Raw genomic sequence first — 20070 nt, 5'->3', positions numbered from 1 at the left:
AAATCGTTCTGTCATTGTATAACATAACCAAGTATACATTGTAATGAACTTCAGGGTTGCTAATAACATTATTTGTTGATATGATTTAACCTTGAAGAAGTATTGGTAATGCCTACAGATGTTGTTTCAATCGCTTTCTGTGCGGGAACTTTTTTCAAAGAATCGACCATGAATCGATATGGCTTTAATTAAGTTTGACATTTATTATATATGATATGCCTTTGCATTGACCATTTCTGCCGAGGAAAGAGTGACTCGACTTTAAAATTATTTTCTCTTTACAAATAGTTTACAAAACTGTACAGACTGGTTTCGACTTTTTCATATATAAATTTTATGCCCCATCTGGATTTTTTGATGCTTAAAATCTTACAGTTAATACATTTCAATTGCGCCAAAGCTTTGTTGGAGTAATATAAGAGCTTGGAATATATTCTTGGAGTTATAACTTTTAAAAATAAAAAAAAATTGTATTTCAGGACATTACACTTCGTTTCCGATTAACACTCTTGTCAAGCTATTGGAACAAATAACGCTAATTACTTTTCTCTCTCTCTCTCTCTTCCTTTAAAATTACAATATTCAACCTGAATTATAAAATTCTTTTGTGAGAAACCCTAAAGAGATACATCGAAATTAAAGATGGACTTTAATAGATTTTGTAAGGAAGTGAATAACAAAATAAGATTGCTGGCTGGCGTTTATTGGTGATTGTTTGCTGATGTTTGTTGTGGAAAATGCAAGAAAATGACGATGACAATAATGGTGGTTGGTATGGTGGTGGCTGTGATGGTGATACATGACATGATCGAATGATAAAAACCAATTAGTAGAGTTAGTTATATTTGTAGTGTTGATTTTTTTCATCATTGTTATTGTTAAGATTTACATATCTGGAAGCTTGTATAAGCCAAAGAGAAATTGAAAGGACATGCAAAGTAGGGACAACAAAAAAAAAATAGGAAATAAAAATAAATTTTTTAATATTTATAAAAATGCTGAGAGGAAGCAAAAGTTGTTGTTTTGGATATTGGAAACAAAGCCAATTGAATAAAGTTGATGAAGAAAATTGTAGACGAATGCAATAAAACATGCAACAAGCTTAGAGTGAAAATTTATAGAATGCATGAGAAAGAAAAGCAAAGAGAAAAAAGTAAGAAATGGATAAAAGAATAGAATAAAATTTAAAGACATAAAAATAAATTAATTTTTTGGCAAAAAAGTAAAAAAAAAAACGATGGAAAAAAATAAATTATGCTTGTCAAAAAAATATTTAAAAAAATGTGCAATTGTTTTCAAAGAAATTGCAAAGGCCTGTAGGGGCCTTTATTTGCTTGGGCGGTGCCGAGTTTAGAGAACGCAAATAGTTGGAATTTTATGTACAATTGTTTGAACTATTTTGGAGCTCTGTGACTATTTGGAAAAATGATTTGAATTTTTGAAATTTCAATGATGAGATGCTGAATGATGAGATGAACAGAAAATGTCGCTTGATTTGTTGGGCAAATCAGTTTTCAAGGGGGTGGGGTAGGGTTTGTTTTGAAAATAGATTTTGATTTTGAACATGTGCAAATTATATGGAAAATATATAATGATTTTTTTTGTTTTTTTAAAAGACAAAACACATAATTTGTATATATCACAAAATATTATATAAAAAGGTGTTGAACATAGAAGGAAACAAACAAAACAAAAAATAATATAAAAAGTAACTAAGAAAAAATATTAACAAAATAAAAAATCTAAGGGTTTTTTGCTAAAACAAACACTCAATTAAAAAAAAAAAAACAAAGACACGAACAAATTAATTAACAAAAATTAAGACAATTTGTTAATCTAAGTTTTTCTTTTGTTATTTGAAAAACCAAAAAGAAAATAGACAGAGTTAAGTTTTAATAATAAAAAAAGAAACGAAAAATAAGTAGAAAGGTAGAACAGAAATTAAAGAATTAAAGTTTTTGCATACGTCATGTCACCATATCCAACGGTTGTCATGGTGACAACAGCCCACCAAAATGCATCGGGTATGGACTTGAAGAAGGAATTTTCGCTTCCAGCTTCCGCAAAATAAACCGCCGATGAGAAGAGTACAACGCCTAGAAAATTTCAAATTGTTTTTGTTGTAGTTTAAAAAATAGCGTTTTGGGTTTTAAGAGGTTTTTTATTAGTTTTGTTTGCTTTTTGTTAATATTATTTGTATTAATTAAAGAAAATGTTATGGTTTGGGAGGGGTGTTGCTTTGAAAGGAAACAGGATTTGGTTAAGGTTTAGGGGGTTTTTTCCAAAAAGGCCAAAGGTTTTACAATTTTTTATAATGTTTTCTTTTGTTATTGATTTGTTGTGTTAGTGGAAATGATGTGTATTATTTTTTTTTTTTGCAGTTTGGTTTTTGGTAATAAATTAGTGTATTTTATTTTTGATTTTTTTTTTTGTTAAATTACCTAAAATATTAAAAAAGATTTAATAAATATATTATGTTTTATTTTGTTGTTAATGAAAAGAAAAAACCTAATTTTTGTTTAAAATTTCCCAAGCAGAAATGTTTTCGGTTTCTAATCTAGGCGTTTTGGTGTCTTATTCTAAAACGGCTTGTTCGTTTTGTTGTTGTTGTTCATTTTTAATAGGCTGTGTTGTATTCTTTCATTTCTAAGGCATTGTTGGTATGCAAAAAATGACAGACAGTAGAGAACCAGGAATATAGAAAGAAAATAGTAACATTTGTTTTTTCAATTCTGTCTTCAATGGCAAGATTTACCACGAAATATGGTGATATTTAGAGCGGCAGTTTCTTTTGTTTTTGTTTTAAAATTTTCTATGCTTTTCTTCTACAAAAATAAAAATGATAAAAATTAAATCATATATAAAAAAAAAAAAAATAAACTTAATTTTGAACTTAAAACAGAACATGCCAAATTGCAATTCAAAGAAACTCAGATAACAGAAAATATTGGAAATTATAACAAGAACAAAATAATCATCTAAGAAGGAAATAAAGATAAAGAAGAGACAGCTGTTATATGTATGTAGATAGGTAGACGGATAAGAGTACAGACAACATTGACTTTTGTACAGTAACAATTTAATGTTATTATTTTGTTTATTGACAATTATGTATGTAAAGTATAGACAACATTTTCAATCGTTTTTAAGTTAAACACAACATAAAAATGTAAAAGAATAAAATAGTTTATTTATAAGGAATTATACAATTATTTATTTATAACACAGGTCGATATTTGACATTTTAAATTTTACTATTTAAAAAATAATTTAAGGATTTAAGGACGCTAAGGAGACTCTTAATGATAAAGGTTCCTTTGGTTACTTTTTTTGCGATTCAACAACTGGAATTGGTTATAACAAGAGTTTCGTTGAATAATTTGGAAAATACCATTGTGGAACATATGTATATGACCATTACTGAGCGACATACTATTTTTAAAGAATATTTTCAAGATAACAATAAATATAATTGTGGAATTTTTGAAGTAACTTAGGGAGGTGGTGTTGTTCAACTGTAAACTTTCAATTACATGCAAAGAAGCAATATTGTTGAAGCAAACATATCCTGATATCAAAATAGTGTATTGGAAATATGTATTGTTGCAGCAACCATATATATTAAGTTGTATGGTTGCTCCAACAATAGTATGTTTGCTTCAACAATGGTATGTTTGCTTCAACAACATTCCTTCACGCGTTTTATAATGTGCTTATACGACCTATTATGCTAGGTATGGCTCAAATTAACATTAAATAAAAATATCTCGGCCGAGTAAATATCTTCTAAAAGCGGAGTGACCCATAAACAAGTAAAAAGTCGTTAAGTTCGGCCGGGACAAACATTTTATACCCTCCACCATAAAATAGTCTTAATTAAAATGAAATAATGAGGGTCCTTTCACAATTTTAGGTGTAACAACTTTTCGACAATGGATAGACTCCTACTGCCTCCCACTATTGCTTAAATTACACTGTGAACACAAATGTTGGGGCAGAGATAATTCCTTTTGGACATGAAAGCCCTTGGTGTGTGTATATTAAAAAACCCGAAGGACAGATGCGCCGTAATCGAACTTCCGCGTTATGGCGTGATGAAGTTTTTGCAAGAGACCCTGTAAGCCATCATGAATTAGCATTATACCTTTGTTTGTTGTTTTTGTAGAGCACTTAAGCAACAGTGAACAAAGATATAACGCTAATTCCTGATGGCCCACCGGGTCTCTAACAAAAATTTCATCACGCCATAACGCGGAAGTTCGACTCACGGCGGATCTGTCCTTCTGGGTTCATAATATACTCACCAAGGCCTTTCTTCCCCAAGAGGAATTTTCCGTGCCCCCAGACTTTCACTTCCATTTTGTTGCACAGTGTTATCTAATCTAATCTAAACAAATGTGTTCAGCTAGGTGAAAAGTACCACCTACGGGGCTATATCAAAGAGTCAACCTATCTTTAAATTTTTTGGCGGAAAGGTTTTATAGCTGCAGGGAACTTCAAGAGTCAAATTGAGTGTAGTTTCATCAAAACAGTGTAGACCCTCAAAAATGGACCCATGTTGACGAATTTTAGTGAAGAAATTTCGTGACCACTGAAAATTCCCGAAAATCGGGAGGTACAGTTATATGGGGGGATATACCAAAACATGGACCTATGTTGACGATGTTTCGTTGGAGATGTTTTATGACCACTGAGAACTTCAAATGTCAAATTAAAGCTATTTCGGCTAAAAACTGTAGCTAAAATTCTCAAAATACCGAAAATCTGGAGGTACCGTTATATGGGGGCTATACCAAAACATGGACCTATGTTGACGATGTTTGGTGGAGATGTTTAATGACCACTGAGAAGCTCAAATGGCAAATTACAGCTACTTCGGTTAAAAATTGTAGATAAAATTCTCAAAATACCGAAAATCGGGAGGTGCCGATATATGGGGGCTTACCAAAACATGGACCTGTGTTGACGATAATTCGTGGAGATGTTTCATGTCCACTGAGAACCTCTAATGTCAAATTACAGCTAGTTCGGTTAAAATTTGTAACCAAAATGCTCAAAATACCGAAAATCGGGAGGTACGGTTATAACGGGGCCATACCAAGGAGTGGACCGATATAGCCCATCTTCGAACTTGACCTGTCTATGGAAAAAAGACACTCGGGTGCAAAATTTCAGCACTCCATCTCAATTATTGCGGACGCTAGAGTGATTACAACAGACGGACGGACGGACAGACGGACATGGCTAGATCGTCTTAGAATTGTATCCTGATCAAGAATATATATACTTTAGAGGGTCGCAAATGATTAGTTCGATGTGTTACAAACGGAATGACACACTTAATATATCCTCCATACTATGGTGGAGGGTATAAAAATAAATAAAATGGCTTTAGACTTTTGGGTAATAACACATCCTAGGAAAAAGGGTTCCATATATTGTTGGACCATATAGCTAAGTAGAATTAGTGATCCTGTTTACAACGGTTTCTTTTCCTTCTACTTTTTTCGTTAATGCTATAATTGTTTGCGTGTCTATCATGACATACACGAGGCCCAGTGGGTGCTTCCAGGAAGTATGGACTTGCCCCTGATGAAATTTGTACCGTCGTATGGGGGGGCAGTAAATAAAAGTTGTTGCAACAAAAATCAAAGCGATTCGAGAGCACGTCGTAATCTGAACTTTTTTTTTGTGTGGGAGGTACCCGAAGGAGTCCATATTGGAACCTCATCTAAGTCTGGTAGAAATTTAACGATGTCGGATCAAATCAGTCACTTCCTCCAAGAGTTATCGTGCGCACAAATTTTCCGAACATTTTCGAACTTTGGGGGGGGGGGGGAGGTACCGGAAGGAGTGGACTGATATAGCACATCTTTCAACTTAAACAAAATATTACGAAAGCCAAATTTTGGACCGAATCGGTTGATCCGTGCGCTACAGCCAGACAGACGGACGGACATTGCTAAATCAACACCAAATTGTCTAAAACACATTTCGTCCAAACATACTTGGGGTCTAAAACCATTATTTCGATGAGGCACATTTTCCGCGTATGAAAGTGTATATAAACCCTATTGTATAAAAACGTTTGTATTTAGGAGGTTTTTAGACTTTTGGGCGTATAAACTTCCCGACAAAAATATGGATTTAGATTTAAGCTCAAAAGTTTCTCGGTAGAGGTACCTAAAGGAATGGACCGACATAGTCACATAGTGGAAGTGGGTCATATTTGGGGAGCCAATCTTCTCCATAGATATCGGGCCCACCAGTCATTTCAGTTGGCCACCATATAATTTAGACTATTGGACCATTATATCAGGGAACATGGACTTGCCCACGAAAAACATATTATCGCCGCAAACAGGTGACAATAGGAGGACCTTCGGTAAAAATTTTCAAAGAATTCTCGAACAGACCCTTAACAGCACTTTACAAAATATGATGAACATTTGAGTGGGTGGTACCCCAAGCAGAGGACCGATAAGGTCCACTTAGGAACATAAACTAAGTTTGGGCAAAGTATTTCGAGATCCAAAGTGTTGACCACTTAATGTGTACCAACTTTTGTGGGGGAGGTACCGGAAGCATAAGCACCACCTTGAAATGCCAATAGGGTCCACTTTTGAACATAAACTCAGTTTGGACAAAATACTTTGAGATCCAAAATTTAGACCAAATCGATTGCTACTAATATTTTACCTATAAGTACCACCTTTGAATTTTGTCTAATATTCGAAGAAATATTACGATATGCAAAGTATGTACCAATGCATTATTCAGTTCGAGAGTTGTCGTGCGCGCCAGCCACTACACTTCCTGGCCGTAGAGTTTCTTTTTACAGTTTTTGGGGCATTTTTGCAAGATGTATGGCATTGCCAATCAAAAAACTTGTACCATCGTAATAGGGGCTTTGAGTACAACCCTTTGCAAGAAAAATCAAAACAATTCGAAAGGAGGTTCTAAACTGCACTTTTCCGAAATTTTGTGTGGGAGGTACCCGAAGGAGTTGACATATATATTCCATATTAGAACCTTGTCTATGCTTCGTAGAAATATCACGATGTGCAGTATGGGCCAAACCTGTTACTTCCCACGAGAGATATCGTGCGCACCATATTAACGAAAAGTTTTAAACTGTTGTGGAGGAGATACCCAGAGGAGTGGACCGATAGGGTCCATCCTAGAACTTGAGTTAAGTTTGGGCCAAATATTACGACTGCCATCGAATTGGTTTATCCGCTGGAGAGTTATCGTGCGTTGCATCCACTACACATGGTGCCTTAGTGGGTTTTTACAGCTTTAGGGTCATTATCTCAGGAAATATGGACTTGCCCACGAAAAAACTTGTACTGTGGTAATGGGGACAACGAATGCGGATGGCTACAACTAAAATCAAAGCGATTTGAGAGCAGCTCTTAAACAGCACTTCTCCGAAGTGTTTTGTGGAAAGTAGGATGAATGATACCAAGCAATGGCCTTGACCGGCATTAAAACGGCAAAGCCCAGGAATTATCTTGGTCCCTCTTTCATCTCAAGTGGACACTGACCTCCCCGTGGTGTCACCTGGGGAGCTGCCTTTAACATCCGTCAAAGGTAATGAGGTAACATGTGCCGCGCGTTCACCCATAAGAACGTTAAAAACTTGGGTTTGGGAGTCGGGTTAGTAACCCTCCCCTAGAAAAAACAGCCTACTATGAAAAAACGAAAGAAAAGAAAAACAGACCCCTCAAAAGTTGACGAACCCCGCAAACGTTTTAAGGACCATGATCTGCGAATCTGCACCTTGAATGTTCGCACTCTTTATAGAGAAGGTGCAGTCTTCGCATTGGCAGACGTACTTAAAAAGTACAAGGATGATATTACTGCCATACAGGATATGCGATGGATTGGGAAAGGCGTCACAACAACACCCAAAGGTGACGCACTGTATTATAGCTGCCATGACGTAAAGCATGAGTTTGGTTTCGGATTCGTAGTTACTCGGAGACTAAAACATCTGGTATCCAGCTTCACCCCAGTGAATGGAAGACTCGCTGCAATTCGATTAAAAGCAAAATTCTTCAACATCAGATTTATTTGCGCTCATACTCCCACTGAAGACAAGGACGAACAGACCAAAGATATATTTTACGATCGCTTAGAAGAAACTTATGACCGTTGCCCTGCCAATGACATTAAAATTATACTAGGCGTTTTTAATGCCAAACTTGGAAAGGATAATATCTTTGGAACAACAGTCGGGAAATTCAGTGAAACATCTGACAATGGTATGAGGCTGATAGACTTTGCAGCTGCAAGAAACATGGTAGTTAGCAGTACCAGATTTAAGCATCTCGATATTCATAAGGGCACCTGGCTGTCGCCAGATCAAAGAACAAGAATTCAAATTGATCTCGTTGTGATAGACGGATGTCAATCGTGTTGGATGTACGATCGTTTCGAGGTGCAAACATAGACTAGGACCACTACCTTGTTGCAGCACCAGATTAAACGTAGCAAACAAAGTGCGAACAGACACAACACGGAAGTTAGACATCGGTAAGCTGAAATCACAACAGATAGCCACAGCATATTCCACTCAACTGGCCCAACTGCTTAATCAAAGCACTCCTCGTCCCGATAACATATCAGGACAATGGCAAAACATTGCCACTCCATGCAAACAGCCGAAAAATCAGTACTTGGATACCAGGGACCTCCACCAAGGAATCCATGGTATGATCAGGAGTGTCGTGCTGCTACCGAAGAGAAAAATGCGGCATATAGGGTTACTTGACAATCAGTAGCAACGCGTAGCGCACAAGAGGGGTATCGGGAGAAAAGGAGAGAGGGGAAACGTCTTTTCCACGGGAAAAAGAGAGAGATGGAAAAGCGGGAATGTGAAAAATTGAGAATGAAGTCCGAAAATTCCACCAAAGAGTGAAACTTCAAACTGATGGCTTTGGAACTGGCACATCCTCCTGTAGAGACCAGCAAGGTAATCTGGTAACTGATACAGATAGTGTGCTAAGGATATGAAAGAAACATTTTTCCAAACTGTTGGCATCCAATAGTAGCGAAGTCGACGAAGATACCACAAATCCAATCCCAGAAGATGGTATTGAATGTATACGACCCGGTCAAGATGAGGTAAAGACAGCGATAGACCGACTGAAGAATAATAAGGCAGCAGGAGCTGATGGCCTACCAGCCGAGCTGTTCAAAATAGGAGGCCGCACGTTGATAAGGTGTATGCATCAGCTAGTTAGCTCCATCTGGCAGGAAGAACGCATACCCGACGATTGGAACCTAAGTATCCTGTGCCCCCTCCATAAGAAAGGAGATAAGACTGTATGCTCTAACTATAGGGGCATAAGTCTACTCCCGACTCGCGTCAGGGATATTGTGCAAACGACTAAAGCCCATGGTCAACGAAATGATTGGACCATACCAATGGGGCTTTAGACCTGGCGAGTCCACCATTGACCAGATATTTACCCTGCGGCAAATCCTGGAAAAGACCCAAGAGATGAAGATCGACACCTACCACCTTTTTGTCGATTATAAAGCAGCCTTTTTGTCGATTATAAAGCAGCCATGTCTGAATTTGATATCCCCGCAAAGCTCCTTCGGCTTTGTAAAATGACTCTTGTGTCAGATCTTCAGTTAAAATAGGAAAGAACCTCTCTGAAGAGTTTTGTACCAAAAGAGGTTTCAGGCAATTAGACAGCCTTTTGTGTGGTCTTTTCAACATCCTGCTAGAAAAGGTTATACGAGAGGCAAAAGTCAAAAGAAGTGGTACAATCTACACCAATAGTCACATGTTACTTGATTATGCTGATGTTATTGACATCATTGGACGATCAGTAAAATAAGTAACCGATAGCTTTATGAAAGTCGAAGGAGAATCTGCTAAAGTGGTTCTGGCGGCAATAGGCGTGATGACCAAGTTGGTGGTGTCGACGCACAATGCGTCCATTGAGATCGTACCAACTGTTGAAGTTGGTTCCTGTAATTTTGAGGTAGTAAAAGACTTCGTATACCTCGGCACCGCCGTAAACACAACAAACGACATCAGTTGTGAAATGAAAAGAAGAATTGTATTGGCCAACATATGCTGCTTTGGCTTAAGTAAGCACTTCAAAAACAAAGCCACAACTCGTCAAACCAAAATAACGCTTTACAAAGCATTGATACTACCCGTGCTGATGTATGGTTCCGAAGCCTGGGTACTTGCGCAAGCAGACATGACAGTGCTTGGTGTGTTTGAGAGAAAAATTCTTCGAAAGATCTACGGACTAATCTGCGTTTACGGCGAATATCGACGTCGCATGAACCACGAGCTGTATCTGCTATACAACGACATCAGTATAGATAAACGTATCGAGATGCAACGATTGCGTTGGCTAGGCCATATAAAAAGAATGAGCGATGATGAACCCGCTAAAAAGGCGTATAAATATGGACCGCTTGGCGGTGCACGCAGAATTGGCAGGCTAAGGAATAGATGGCGCAAACAAGTGGATGAAGAGATGAAAAGGCGCGGTATTCCATAGTGCGAATCAACAAATAGACAGAAATGGAGATCTTTTCTTAGTTCGGCCTATGGAACAAATGTTCTGTAATGGGCCAGCTAAGTAAGTAAATAGAACGGTACCCCATAGAACGGTACCTCCCGATTTTCGGTATTTTGAAAATTGTAGCCTCAATATCCCATCGAAATGACTGAAATTTGGTATTTAGTCTTCGTTGGGGGTATAAAACTTTCCACCTGAAATTTCTCGATATAGGTCCACGTCTTCATATAGCCCCCCATTGAACGGTACCACCGGATTTCTGGTATTTTGAAGGTTGCGGCCTTAATATCACTCGGAAATGTCTGAAATTTGGTCTTCCTTGGGGATATAAAACTTTCCTCCTGAAATTTGTCGGTATAGGTCTACGTCTTCATATAGGCCCCATAGAACGGTACCACCGGATTTCTGGTATTTTGAAAATTGTAGCCTCAATATCCCACCGAAATGACTGAAATTTGGTATTTAGTCTTCGTTGGGGGTATAAAACTTTCCACCTGAAATTTCTCGAGATAGGCCCACGTCTTCATATAGCCCCCATAGAACGGTACCTCCCGATTTTCGGTATTTTGAAAATTGTAGCCTCAATATCCCACCGAAATGACTGACATTTGGTATTTAGTTTTCGTTGGGGGTATAAAACTTTCCACCTGAAATTTCTCGATATAGGTCCACGTCTTCATATAGCCCCCATAGAACGGTACCTCCCGATTTTCGGTATTTTGAAAATTGTAGCCTCAATATCCCACCGAAATGACTGAAATTTGGTATTTAGTCTTCGTTGGGGATATAAAACTTTCCACCTGAAATTTCTCGATATAGGTCCACGTCTTCATATAGCCCCCATAGAACGGTACCACCGAATTTCTGGTATTTTGAAGGCTGCGGCCTTAATATCCCTCGGAAATGTCTGAAATTTGGTATTAAGTCTTCCTTGGGGATATAAAACTTTCCACCTGAAATTTGTCGGTATAGGTCCACGTCTTCATTTAGCCTCAATAGAACGGTACCTTCGGATTTCCGGTATTTAGAAGGTTGTGGCCTCAATATTGTGGCCTCAATATCCCTCCGAAATGGGTGAAATTTGGTATTAAGTCTTCCTTGGGGGTATAAAACTTTCCACGTCTTCATATAGCCCCATAGTACGGTACCTCCCGATTTCCGGTATTTTGAAGGTTGAGGTCTCAATATCCAGCCAAAATGGCTGAAATTTGGTATTAAGTCTTCCTTGGGGGTAAACAACTTTCCACCTAATTTGTCGGTTTAGGTTCAGGCCTTCATATAGCCCCCATAGAACGATACCTCCCGATTTTTGGGTATTTTGAAGGTTGAGGCTGTAGTTATCCATTTCTACATTTTATTGACTTGTCGGAAAATAATTTTAAACAAAAAAATTTTACATAAAAACATTTTTGTACCTAAGTATTGTAGAAATATTTGTTGCATATGTCCTATTTTTCGATTGCAATTTTATCAGAAGCCAAAAATATGACCAGTCCCAAAATTTGACAGGAATCGGACCAAAAATAGGGGTTGCATAAAATTCCGCTGTTTAGTGATCATGAGTACAATACAACATTTTTTGGTCAACAATTGGTAAAACCCCTATTTTTTGTTGATAGTCGGCAAACTATTTGTGGGGAAATAGTACAGTCTGATATTTATTCCACACTTGGTTTATGTTCGAACATAACAGAAACTTTGTATTGTTTACGCAAAATAACTGCAGTGGCCATAAATTTTCAAAACCCCATAAATACATTATTTTAGGGAAAGGGTATATCTCCGGCGGCAAAGCCAATTGGTATTTTTTTCCATGTTTATGTCGTATGTTACAGTGGTGAAGGGATTTCATAGGGCTCTGCCCTATCTCGACTATAGCTGTTGCTTAGTTCTTTTTACTTTTTAAATTCAGCCCATTTAAAGAGGAGATGTTGATCGTCGGGAAATGTATTGACTTTTTAAATTTTATTAGATACTCAAACCTAGTTTCTTATTATCCAATCCGTTTCAAGTACTATGATCACTTAATATTATTTAGTCTTTAAAACAATGAATCAAATTCACGTACAGTTAATTTATATTATCCGCCATAAAATTCAAATTGATTGTTAAGGAGTGATCGTTTCTTTACTTTTCAGAAATATGTATATACATTTTTCAAAATTTTGAATTGAATTATTTTCTATATCGACCTGTGTTATTATACTTTTATGGTATAAATAATTACAAGTTAATTTTTTTTTTATTTTAATAAAATATTATTATTTTGGACAATTATTTGCATCTGCTTGCTGTTAAATACAAATTTGTTTTGTTCACATTTATGGCACAATCATACACAGACACAAGAACACACGCACGTATACATTCATTACAAAATATGTAGTATGTATAGTTAGTTATATATATTAGCATCCTTCTTTTATAGTTTTGTTTTTTATTATTTTCTTCCTTGATAAATTTACATGACTTTTGTTTTGCACGCCATCTTCATCAACAATCTTTAGAAAAATAATAATTAAAAATTATACAAAATAATACAAAAAAATATTTCATATTTGTTGTTGTTTTGCATTGCTCCATATTTTACATGTGTAAATAATAATAATATTTTTTTTTGGAATAAAAAGTACATATTTTTGCTATACCTCATATCACCATATCCCACTGTGGTCATGGTTACAACAGCCCACCAAAATGCATCCGGTATCGATTTGAAGAATGACACTTCAGCACCAGCCTCCGCAAAATAAACCGCCGATGAGAATAGTACAACGCCTGTGTAGTTTTCATAGAAATTCATGGTGGATGAATGGTTGAAGGGGAAGGGGAAAATTTCATATACACACATACATATACAGATTATTAAATTCGCATTAGTGTTAGTGGTAAATTATATATTTGTTTTTTTTTTATTTTATTATTTGCACTTTTTTAAATTTTAAAACTTTTACTTGGGTTAGTAAAAAATAGGTTTTGTGTGGTATTTAGTTAATTGTTTTTTTAAAGAAAATTCTGCTTGGGATATTTTTTTGTTGTATATAAAAAAACTTATAGTGTATGATGATTTAATGAATTAGTTATAGTTGTATGTAAAGCACATAAGATATTTATATTGGGAGTTATATGATTCGAAAACACGGAAGAGGGTTATTTGATATATTCAAACTAAATACATTTCCAAAGTTGAAATCTTTTTTGTTCAGTAAAAATACCTCCACAATATTCCTTCTTTTTGTGTGGGATATTAAGAGCTTCCACACAAAAAGAGAGACTATTGTGGAGGGATTCCAGTATCAAACAAAATATATAAATTGGGATATAAACACGATCCGAGAAGTGGCCTAAACTGGATAAAAGTGCAAATGTATTGAACGAGGAGGTACCTCAGAACCATCTTGAAACTGTAGCTAACCTTGGGAGTCATTCCTTTAGATAGTTACTATGCCAACTAACCATTTTGGCTGTCACCCGTATGATTTACAGCCTTTCGATCCTTGAACTGCGCTTAAGCGAAAAGTTCATCTTTTGGGAGGGAGGTACCGCAAAGAACTACCACTCTTTTCGATAGTTATCGTAGCAACCAGCCATTTTAGTTGGTTACCGTAGAATTTTGTCAGCAAACATGTACATATATGCGCGAAAACATGATATCGCTGAAAACAACAAACCCTACCTCGGTAAACATTGTAAAACGAACCTTGAAAAAATGCATTAAAGCGATCATTTTTAAACTTTTGTGGGAGAGGTACCCTTAGTTGTTCTCCAATTAAGATCTTCTTGGAACGTTGGAAGAAATATTACGATGTACCAAGTCTTGGGCAAATCGGATATACAACTGGTCAGTCATTCTTCTGTCATCATAGGTGGTGCCGGCAGGGGTTTTGGAGCTTTTAGGCCATTAGCTCAGGAAGTATGGACTTGCCCCACAAAGAATGCACATCATTGTCATTGTTGTAACAGCATATGATATGTTTGTACCTGGCTCTGGCTCTAAATCCAGGTCTAGGAATGAGTCTGCTTGTAACTGGGTTGTAACTGGAGTTAGTTAAGTAGTTTTGACAGGTTAGTTGAAGAGGTGCAGTGTTTCATGTGTGCCTGGGCTGCATGCTGGACAGTTTTAGGATGCCTCTCAAAGAAACACCCGACCAAGGGCTACAACGAGAAATCATTCGTCTCCTCATAGCAATTACCCACTGATGACATGAAGTACCCTGTTGCAGTTCTCAGGACCGCTTTATGAGAGGTTTGAATATTTTTTCATCATGGGTCCACAGATGACATCAGGAGGCACCCTATTGTAGTTTTCAGCCTCTAAATCCAGGTCTGGGCTGTAACCACAGGGTAGTTAAAGAGGTGGAGAGTTTCATGTGTGCCTGGGCTGCATGCTGGACAGTTTTAGGATGACTCTCAAAGTAACACCCGAGCAAGTTCTACAACGAGTAAAAGGCATTCCTTATACCGATGACCCACTGATAACATGAACAAGTACCCTGTTGCAGTTCTCAGGACCGCTTTCTGTGAGGTTTGAATATTTTTTCCATCATTTTTCCAAAGATGGAAGATACCAAGGAACGGTCCTGACCGGTTTTAACATGGCAAAGCCCAGGATTTATCTTGGTCCCTCTTTCATCTCATGTGGACACTGACCTCCCCGTGGTGTCACCTGGGGAACTGCCTCTAACACCCGTTAAAGGTAGTGAGCTAACATGTGCCGCGCGTTCACCTATAAGAACGTTAAAAACTTGGGTTTGGGCGTCGGGTTAGTAACCCTCTCCTAGAAAAAACAGCCTACTATGAAAAAACGAAAGAAAAGAAAAACGAACCCCTTTAAAGTTGACTAACCCCGCAAACGTTTTAAGGACTATGATCTGCGAATCTGCACCTGGAATGTTCGCACTCTTTATAGAGAAGGTGCAGTCTTCACATTGGCAGACGTACTTGAAAAACAAGGCCGATATTACTGCCATAAAGGAAATACGATGGATTGAAAAAGGCGTCACAACAACACCTAAAGGTGACGCACTGTATTATAGCTGCCATGACGTAAAGCATGCGTTGGGTTGCGGATTTGTAGTTAGTCGGAGACTAAAACATCTGGTATCCAACTTCACGCCAGTGAATGAAAGACTTGCCGCAATTCGATTAAAAGCAAAATTCTTCAACATCAGCTTTATTCGCGCTCATGCTCCCACTGAAGAAAAGGACGTGGTAGTTAGCAGTACCAGATTTAATCATCTTGATATTCATAAGGGCACCTGGCTGTCTCTAGATCAAAGAACAAGTAATCAAATTGATCATGTTGTGATAGATGGAAGACATTCATCGAGCGTGTTGGATGTACGATCGTTCCGAGGCGCAAACATTGATTCGGACCTCTACCTTGTTGCGGCAAAGGTCTTAACGTTGCAAATAAAGCACGAACAGACACAACGCGGAAGTTGGACATCGATAGTCTGTAAACACAACAGATAGCCACAGCATATTCCATTCAACTAATCCAATTGCTTAATGAAAGCACTCCTCGTTCCGATAACATATCAGCGCAATGGCAAAATATTGTCCACTCCATGCAAACAGCCGCAAAATCCATACTTGGATACCAGAGACCTACATCAAGGAACCCATGGTATGACCAGGAGTGTCGTGCTGCTACCGAAGAGAAAAATGCGGCATATAGGGCATTGATGGGCAGAAATGCTCTCCCTCACACACAAAAGTGTAAAAAATACATGAGTCTCTCGCAATTTGCCCATCAGTGATATAGGGCTACTCTACAATCAGTAGCAAAGCGTAAGGCACGAGGGAAGTATCCTGAGAAAAGAAGAGAAGAGAAACATCTTCTCTCTGAAATGGAAAGGTGGGAGCGTGAAAGAATCGAGATGTACAGGAGTCAGAATGTAGTCCGAAATTTCTACCAAAAAGTGAAGCATTAAGCTTATGGCTTTGGTACAGGCACATCCTCTTGTAGATACCAACAAGGTAATTTGGTAACTGATACAGAAAGTGCGCTTCCCGGATATGTAAAGAACATTTTGCCAAACTGTTGGTATCCATTACTAACGAAGACGACGAAGAAACCACAGATCCAATCCCAGAAGATTGTATAGGATCTATACCGCCCGGCCAAGATGAGCTAAAGACGGCAATAAACCTGCTGAAGAATAATAAGCAGGAGCCGACGTCCTTCAAGCCGAGCTGTTGAAAGTTAGTTAGCATCATCTGGCAGGAAGAAGGCGTACCCTACGATTGGAACGTGAGCATCCTATGTCCAGTCCACAAGAAGGGAGATAAGACTGTGTGTTTCAATTACAGGAGCATAAGTTTGCTCCCTATTGCACATAAGATAAAAAAACATTGTTCCACAACATTCCATACGGGACAAGGGAGACTTCTCTCATATCAATGAGTGCATCCCGGGGTATTTTGCCACCGTTGAAAAATGTTTGATGTTGCTTGGCCGGGAAATCGAACCCCCGACCTTCTGCGTGCAAGGCGGGCGCGCATACCATTGCACCACGGTGGTACCCATTGCACATAAGATAGTATCTGCTATATAGTGTGAGCGACTAAAGCCTATGGTCGATGAAATAATTGGACCCTATCAGTGCGGCTTTAGACCGGGAAAATCCACCATTTTCCAGATATTTACCTTGTGGCAAATCCTGAAAACGACCCAAGAAATGCAGATCGCCACCTTCCATCTTTTTGTCGATTGTGAAGCAGCCTTCGACAGCCCTATACGTTCAAAGATGTTCCAAGCCATGTCTGATTTTGGTATTTCCGCAAAGCTCATTCGGCTTTATGACATTAATTGAAATTTAGAAAGAGAGAAAATTTAGTCCCATTTCGTGTATTCGACCAGCAGTTTTATAAAGCTTTTGCAGCGGTGATAATGTCCCGGAAAATTCTTTCAACTACCCGATCATCAGAAGGCCAATCAGCATTCCCATGAAGAAGTCGGGAGATCTGCTGATGGAGACGGTTATAGGGATATGATCTGACCCCAGAGAAATGACAGCTTGCCATTTGACGTCATTTGTCAGACCAGGTCTGACAACTGTGACACCCTCCGCAAATTCTGGGCATGCTCATTAACCATGTAAAACGTACACCTATCAATCTGCTCAGCCAGCGCTATACCTCTCTGGTCATTAAGATCTACGACTGAATGTAACAACTCATGATGAACATTGAAGTCCCCTAAGACCAATCCAAAAGCTGACTAATGCTGGGTTCATAACCTGGACTAAAGTTATTGATCGGCGGGATCGACGTTAAGCAAGTCCACCTCGGTAATTCCACATCTGATATTCCGTGTACGGGTTATTAGAAGCAAGCTCAAGCGACATGGGTCTGTATTAAACAGACTGGCTCAAAAGGAAAGCGGTCCACTTCTGGAACTATCCTTCCTCAGTAAATATCACAACGCCGTAAAGTGCAGTTGTTGTTGAGTATGTTTTCCTGCTCTATGCAATTTTCCGACTCATAAAATCCACTGTTTCCTCGATCTTACCTTGGAGTCCATTGTATTTAAATTGCAAAAAATGATGAATTGTCAGGTATAGGAACAGCAACGACTGGTGTTAAGTGCTGTTGTTGGGTGGACTGTGGAGTAGTTTCGTACTCTGGTGGCGACGCCTAACTGTAGGCTTTGTTTTCGTAGCATGCAGCAACATAGACCGTGTCGTAGTACTGCACATGGACGAGCCTAGAGCTACCCCTGTGATGCTCTTACCCAATTATGAGCAGATGCAAACCATGTGTACACTGACGTGGCAGTCGCTGGACGCTGAACATGGATATTATGTGGTTTCGGGTCAATACCGAGTCGAAGAAGCCGCCGCTTCGGGTTGCGTAAAAAAATATAATAATAGGAGCCGAAGGAAAATCCACAAAAGAATTAAATCCGAGACATATCTTTAAATTGCACTTTTGTGAACAATTTTGAAATTCTGTGCAGGACCTACAAGAAAGATCGTTATGGCCCACATTCGAACCTGTAATGCGATCCTCTAACTCAGTTTTTGAGTTACCGACACAAATTGGTAAAATTAAAATGATTACACTGTGCAACAAAATGGAGGTGTAAGTCTGGGGCACGGAAAATTTATCTTGGGGAAGAAAGGCCTTGGTGAGTACATTAAGAACCCCGAAGGACAGATCCGCCGTGAGTCGAACTTCCGCGCTTTGGCGTGATGAAGTTTTTGCTCGAGACCCTGTAAGCCATCAAGAATTAGCGTTATATTTTTGTTCACTGTTGCTTTAGCTTATTATTGAGATCAAATGTCTTGAGTCAAATCGAATGAGGATTATTTTCGTAGAGAACTTCGACCTTTTAACTCGCTTCCTTCAATGTCCTTTTCGTCCTTTTTTAAGAGCTGCTATGAAAATACCACAAGATGACATTTTTCAGCTTCGAAATGTTCTGCAAAAATGTCGCTCAGAAAATTTTAGGTACGGCTCTCATTGACAACTAATCGATTTTGTGATCCGTGGGGGGAAGAAATATCATAATTGTTCAACAAACGTCTCATAGGGGAAAAGGGAGACTTCTCTCATATCAATGAGTGCACCCCGATTCATATTAGCTCAAGGATATGGAACCTACTGTTTATGGCCGAGACCGAACGGCGTGTCTTACGACACCACTTGTAGAGAAGTTTTAAAATTGGAAAGAAATCTGACTATGAGGAAAGCTTGGACCAAATTCGGTGACTCCCTTCGAGAGTGTGCACTAGCCAGGCAAACTGATGGACGGGGTTAAATCAAATCAACATTTTATGAAACGAATTTCGTTCAAATATACTTGGAAACCGAAATCTTTTTTTACGAAATCTACGGTGTCCGTTTAGTATCCCATTTTGGAAATAATAAGAATTGAACATAATAAAATTACCACTTCGTTTTAATATCATCATGTTTTCGAAATCATTGAAATTTCCAATTTATGTATATTTTATAAATCAACAATCTAATGTGCTTTACATTTCGTATATATAAAAAATTGTTATATTCGTTGGTGAAAAATGAGGTTATGTTCGGAGAAATTTATTTAAAAAAATATATTATTTTATTTGCATAAAAATATCTTTATATAATAATACAATATAATATATAAGTAAATATTGTTTTTTTTTTTTCAATTTCGTTTCATTTAATTATAATTCAACTAACTACAAGACTAATTGTACAAAAAACGGTGCTGTCTAAAAATTAAGAATGAAATGTTAAAAACTTTAAAAAAGTAATATAGGAAAAATATTCATTTAATATTATTTTCTGTGATTCTAAAGAGAAAAAGAAAAAATCATATGAAGAAGAGCGAGAGTTAAGAGTAATGAGAGTAAAAATAAACTAAAGTGCAGGTTTTACTTTCTTTCTACTAAATAAAGAAATTTGTGGATGATTGATTAAATAGTAAATAAAATGGGAATTATTTAATTAAAAAAATGACAGAAAGGATATTTAAAGAAATCGGTTATACACATTTAAATGAATATATTTAATTAAA

The 20070-nt window shown here is 37.7% G+C and overlaps 1 protein-coding gene across 3 annotated transcripts in view; it reads right to left on the bottom strand.

Moving 5' to 3' along the window:
- Sh (Potassium voltage-gated channel protein Shaker) overlaps positions 1–20070 on the bottom strand; it is a 756962-nt gene that overhangs the window by 26534 nt on the left and 710358 nt on the right. For all 3 annotated transcript variants that reach the window (XM_073977152.1, XM_073977151.1, XM_073977150.1), the window contains one exon: positions 1967–2096. In XM_073977152.1, coding sequence (XP_073833253.1) covers positions 1967–2096 — 130 coding nt within the window. The remainder of the gene's footprint in view (positions 1–1966; positions 2097–20070) is intronic.

This window comes from Musca autumnalis, unplaced genomic scaffold (genome assembly GCF_047663935.1).
Source record: "Musca autumnalis isolate F117 unplaced genomic scaffold, ASM4766393v1 scaffold_3, whole genome shotgun sequence".
Lineage (NCBI taxonomy): Eukaryota > Metazoa > Arthropoda > Insecta > Diptera > Muscidae > Musca > Musca autumnalis.
Note: the sequence above shows the minus strand (reverse complement) of the source record. Positions and strands in the feature narration are given on the sequence as shown.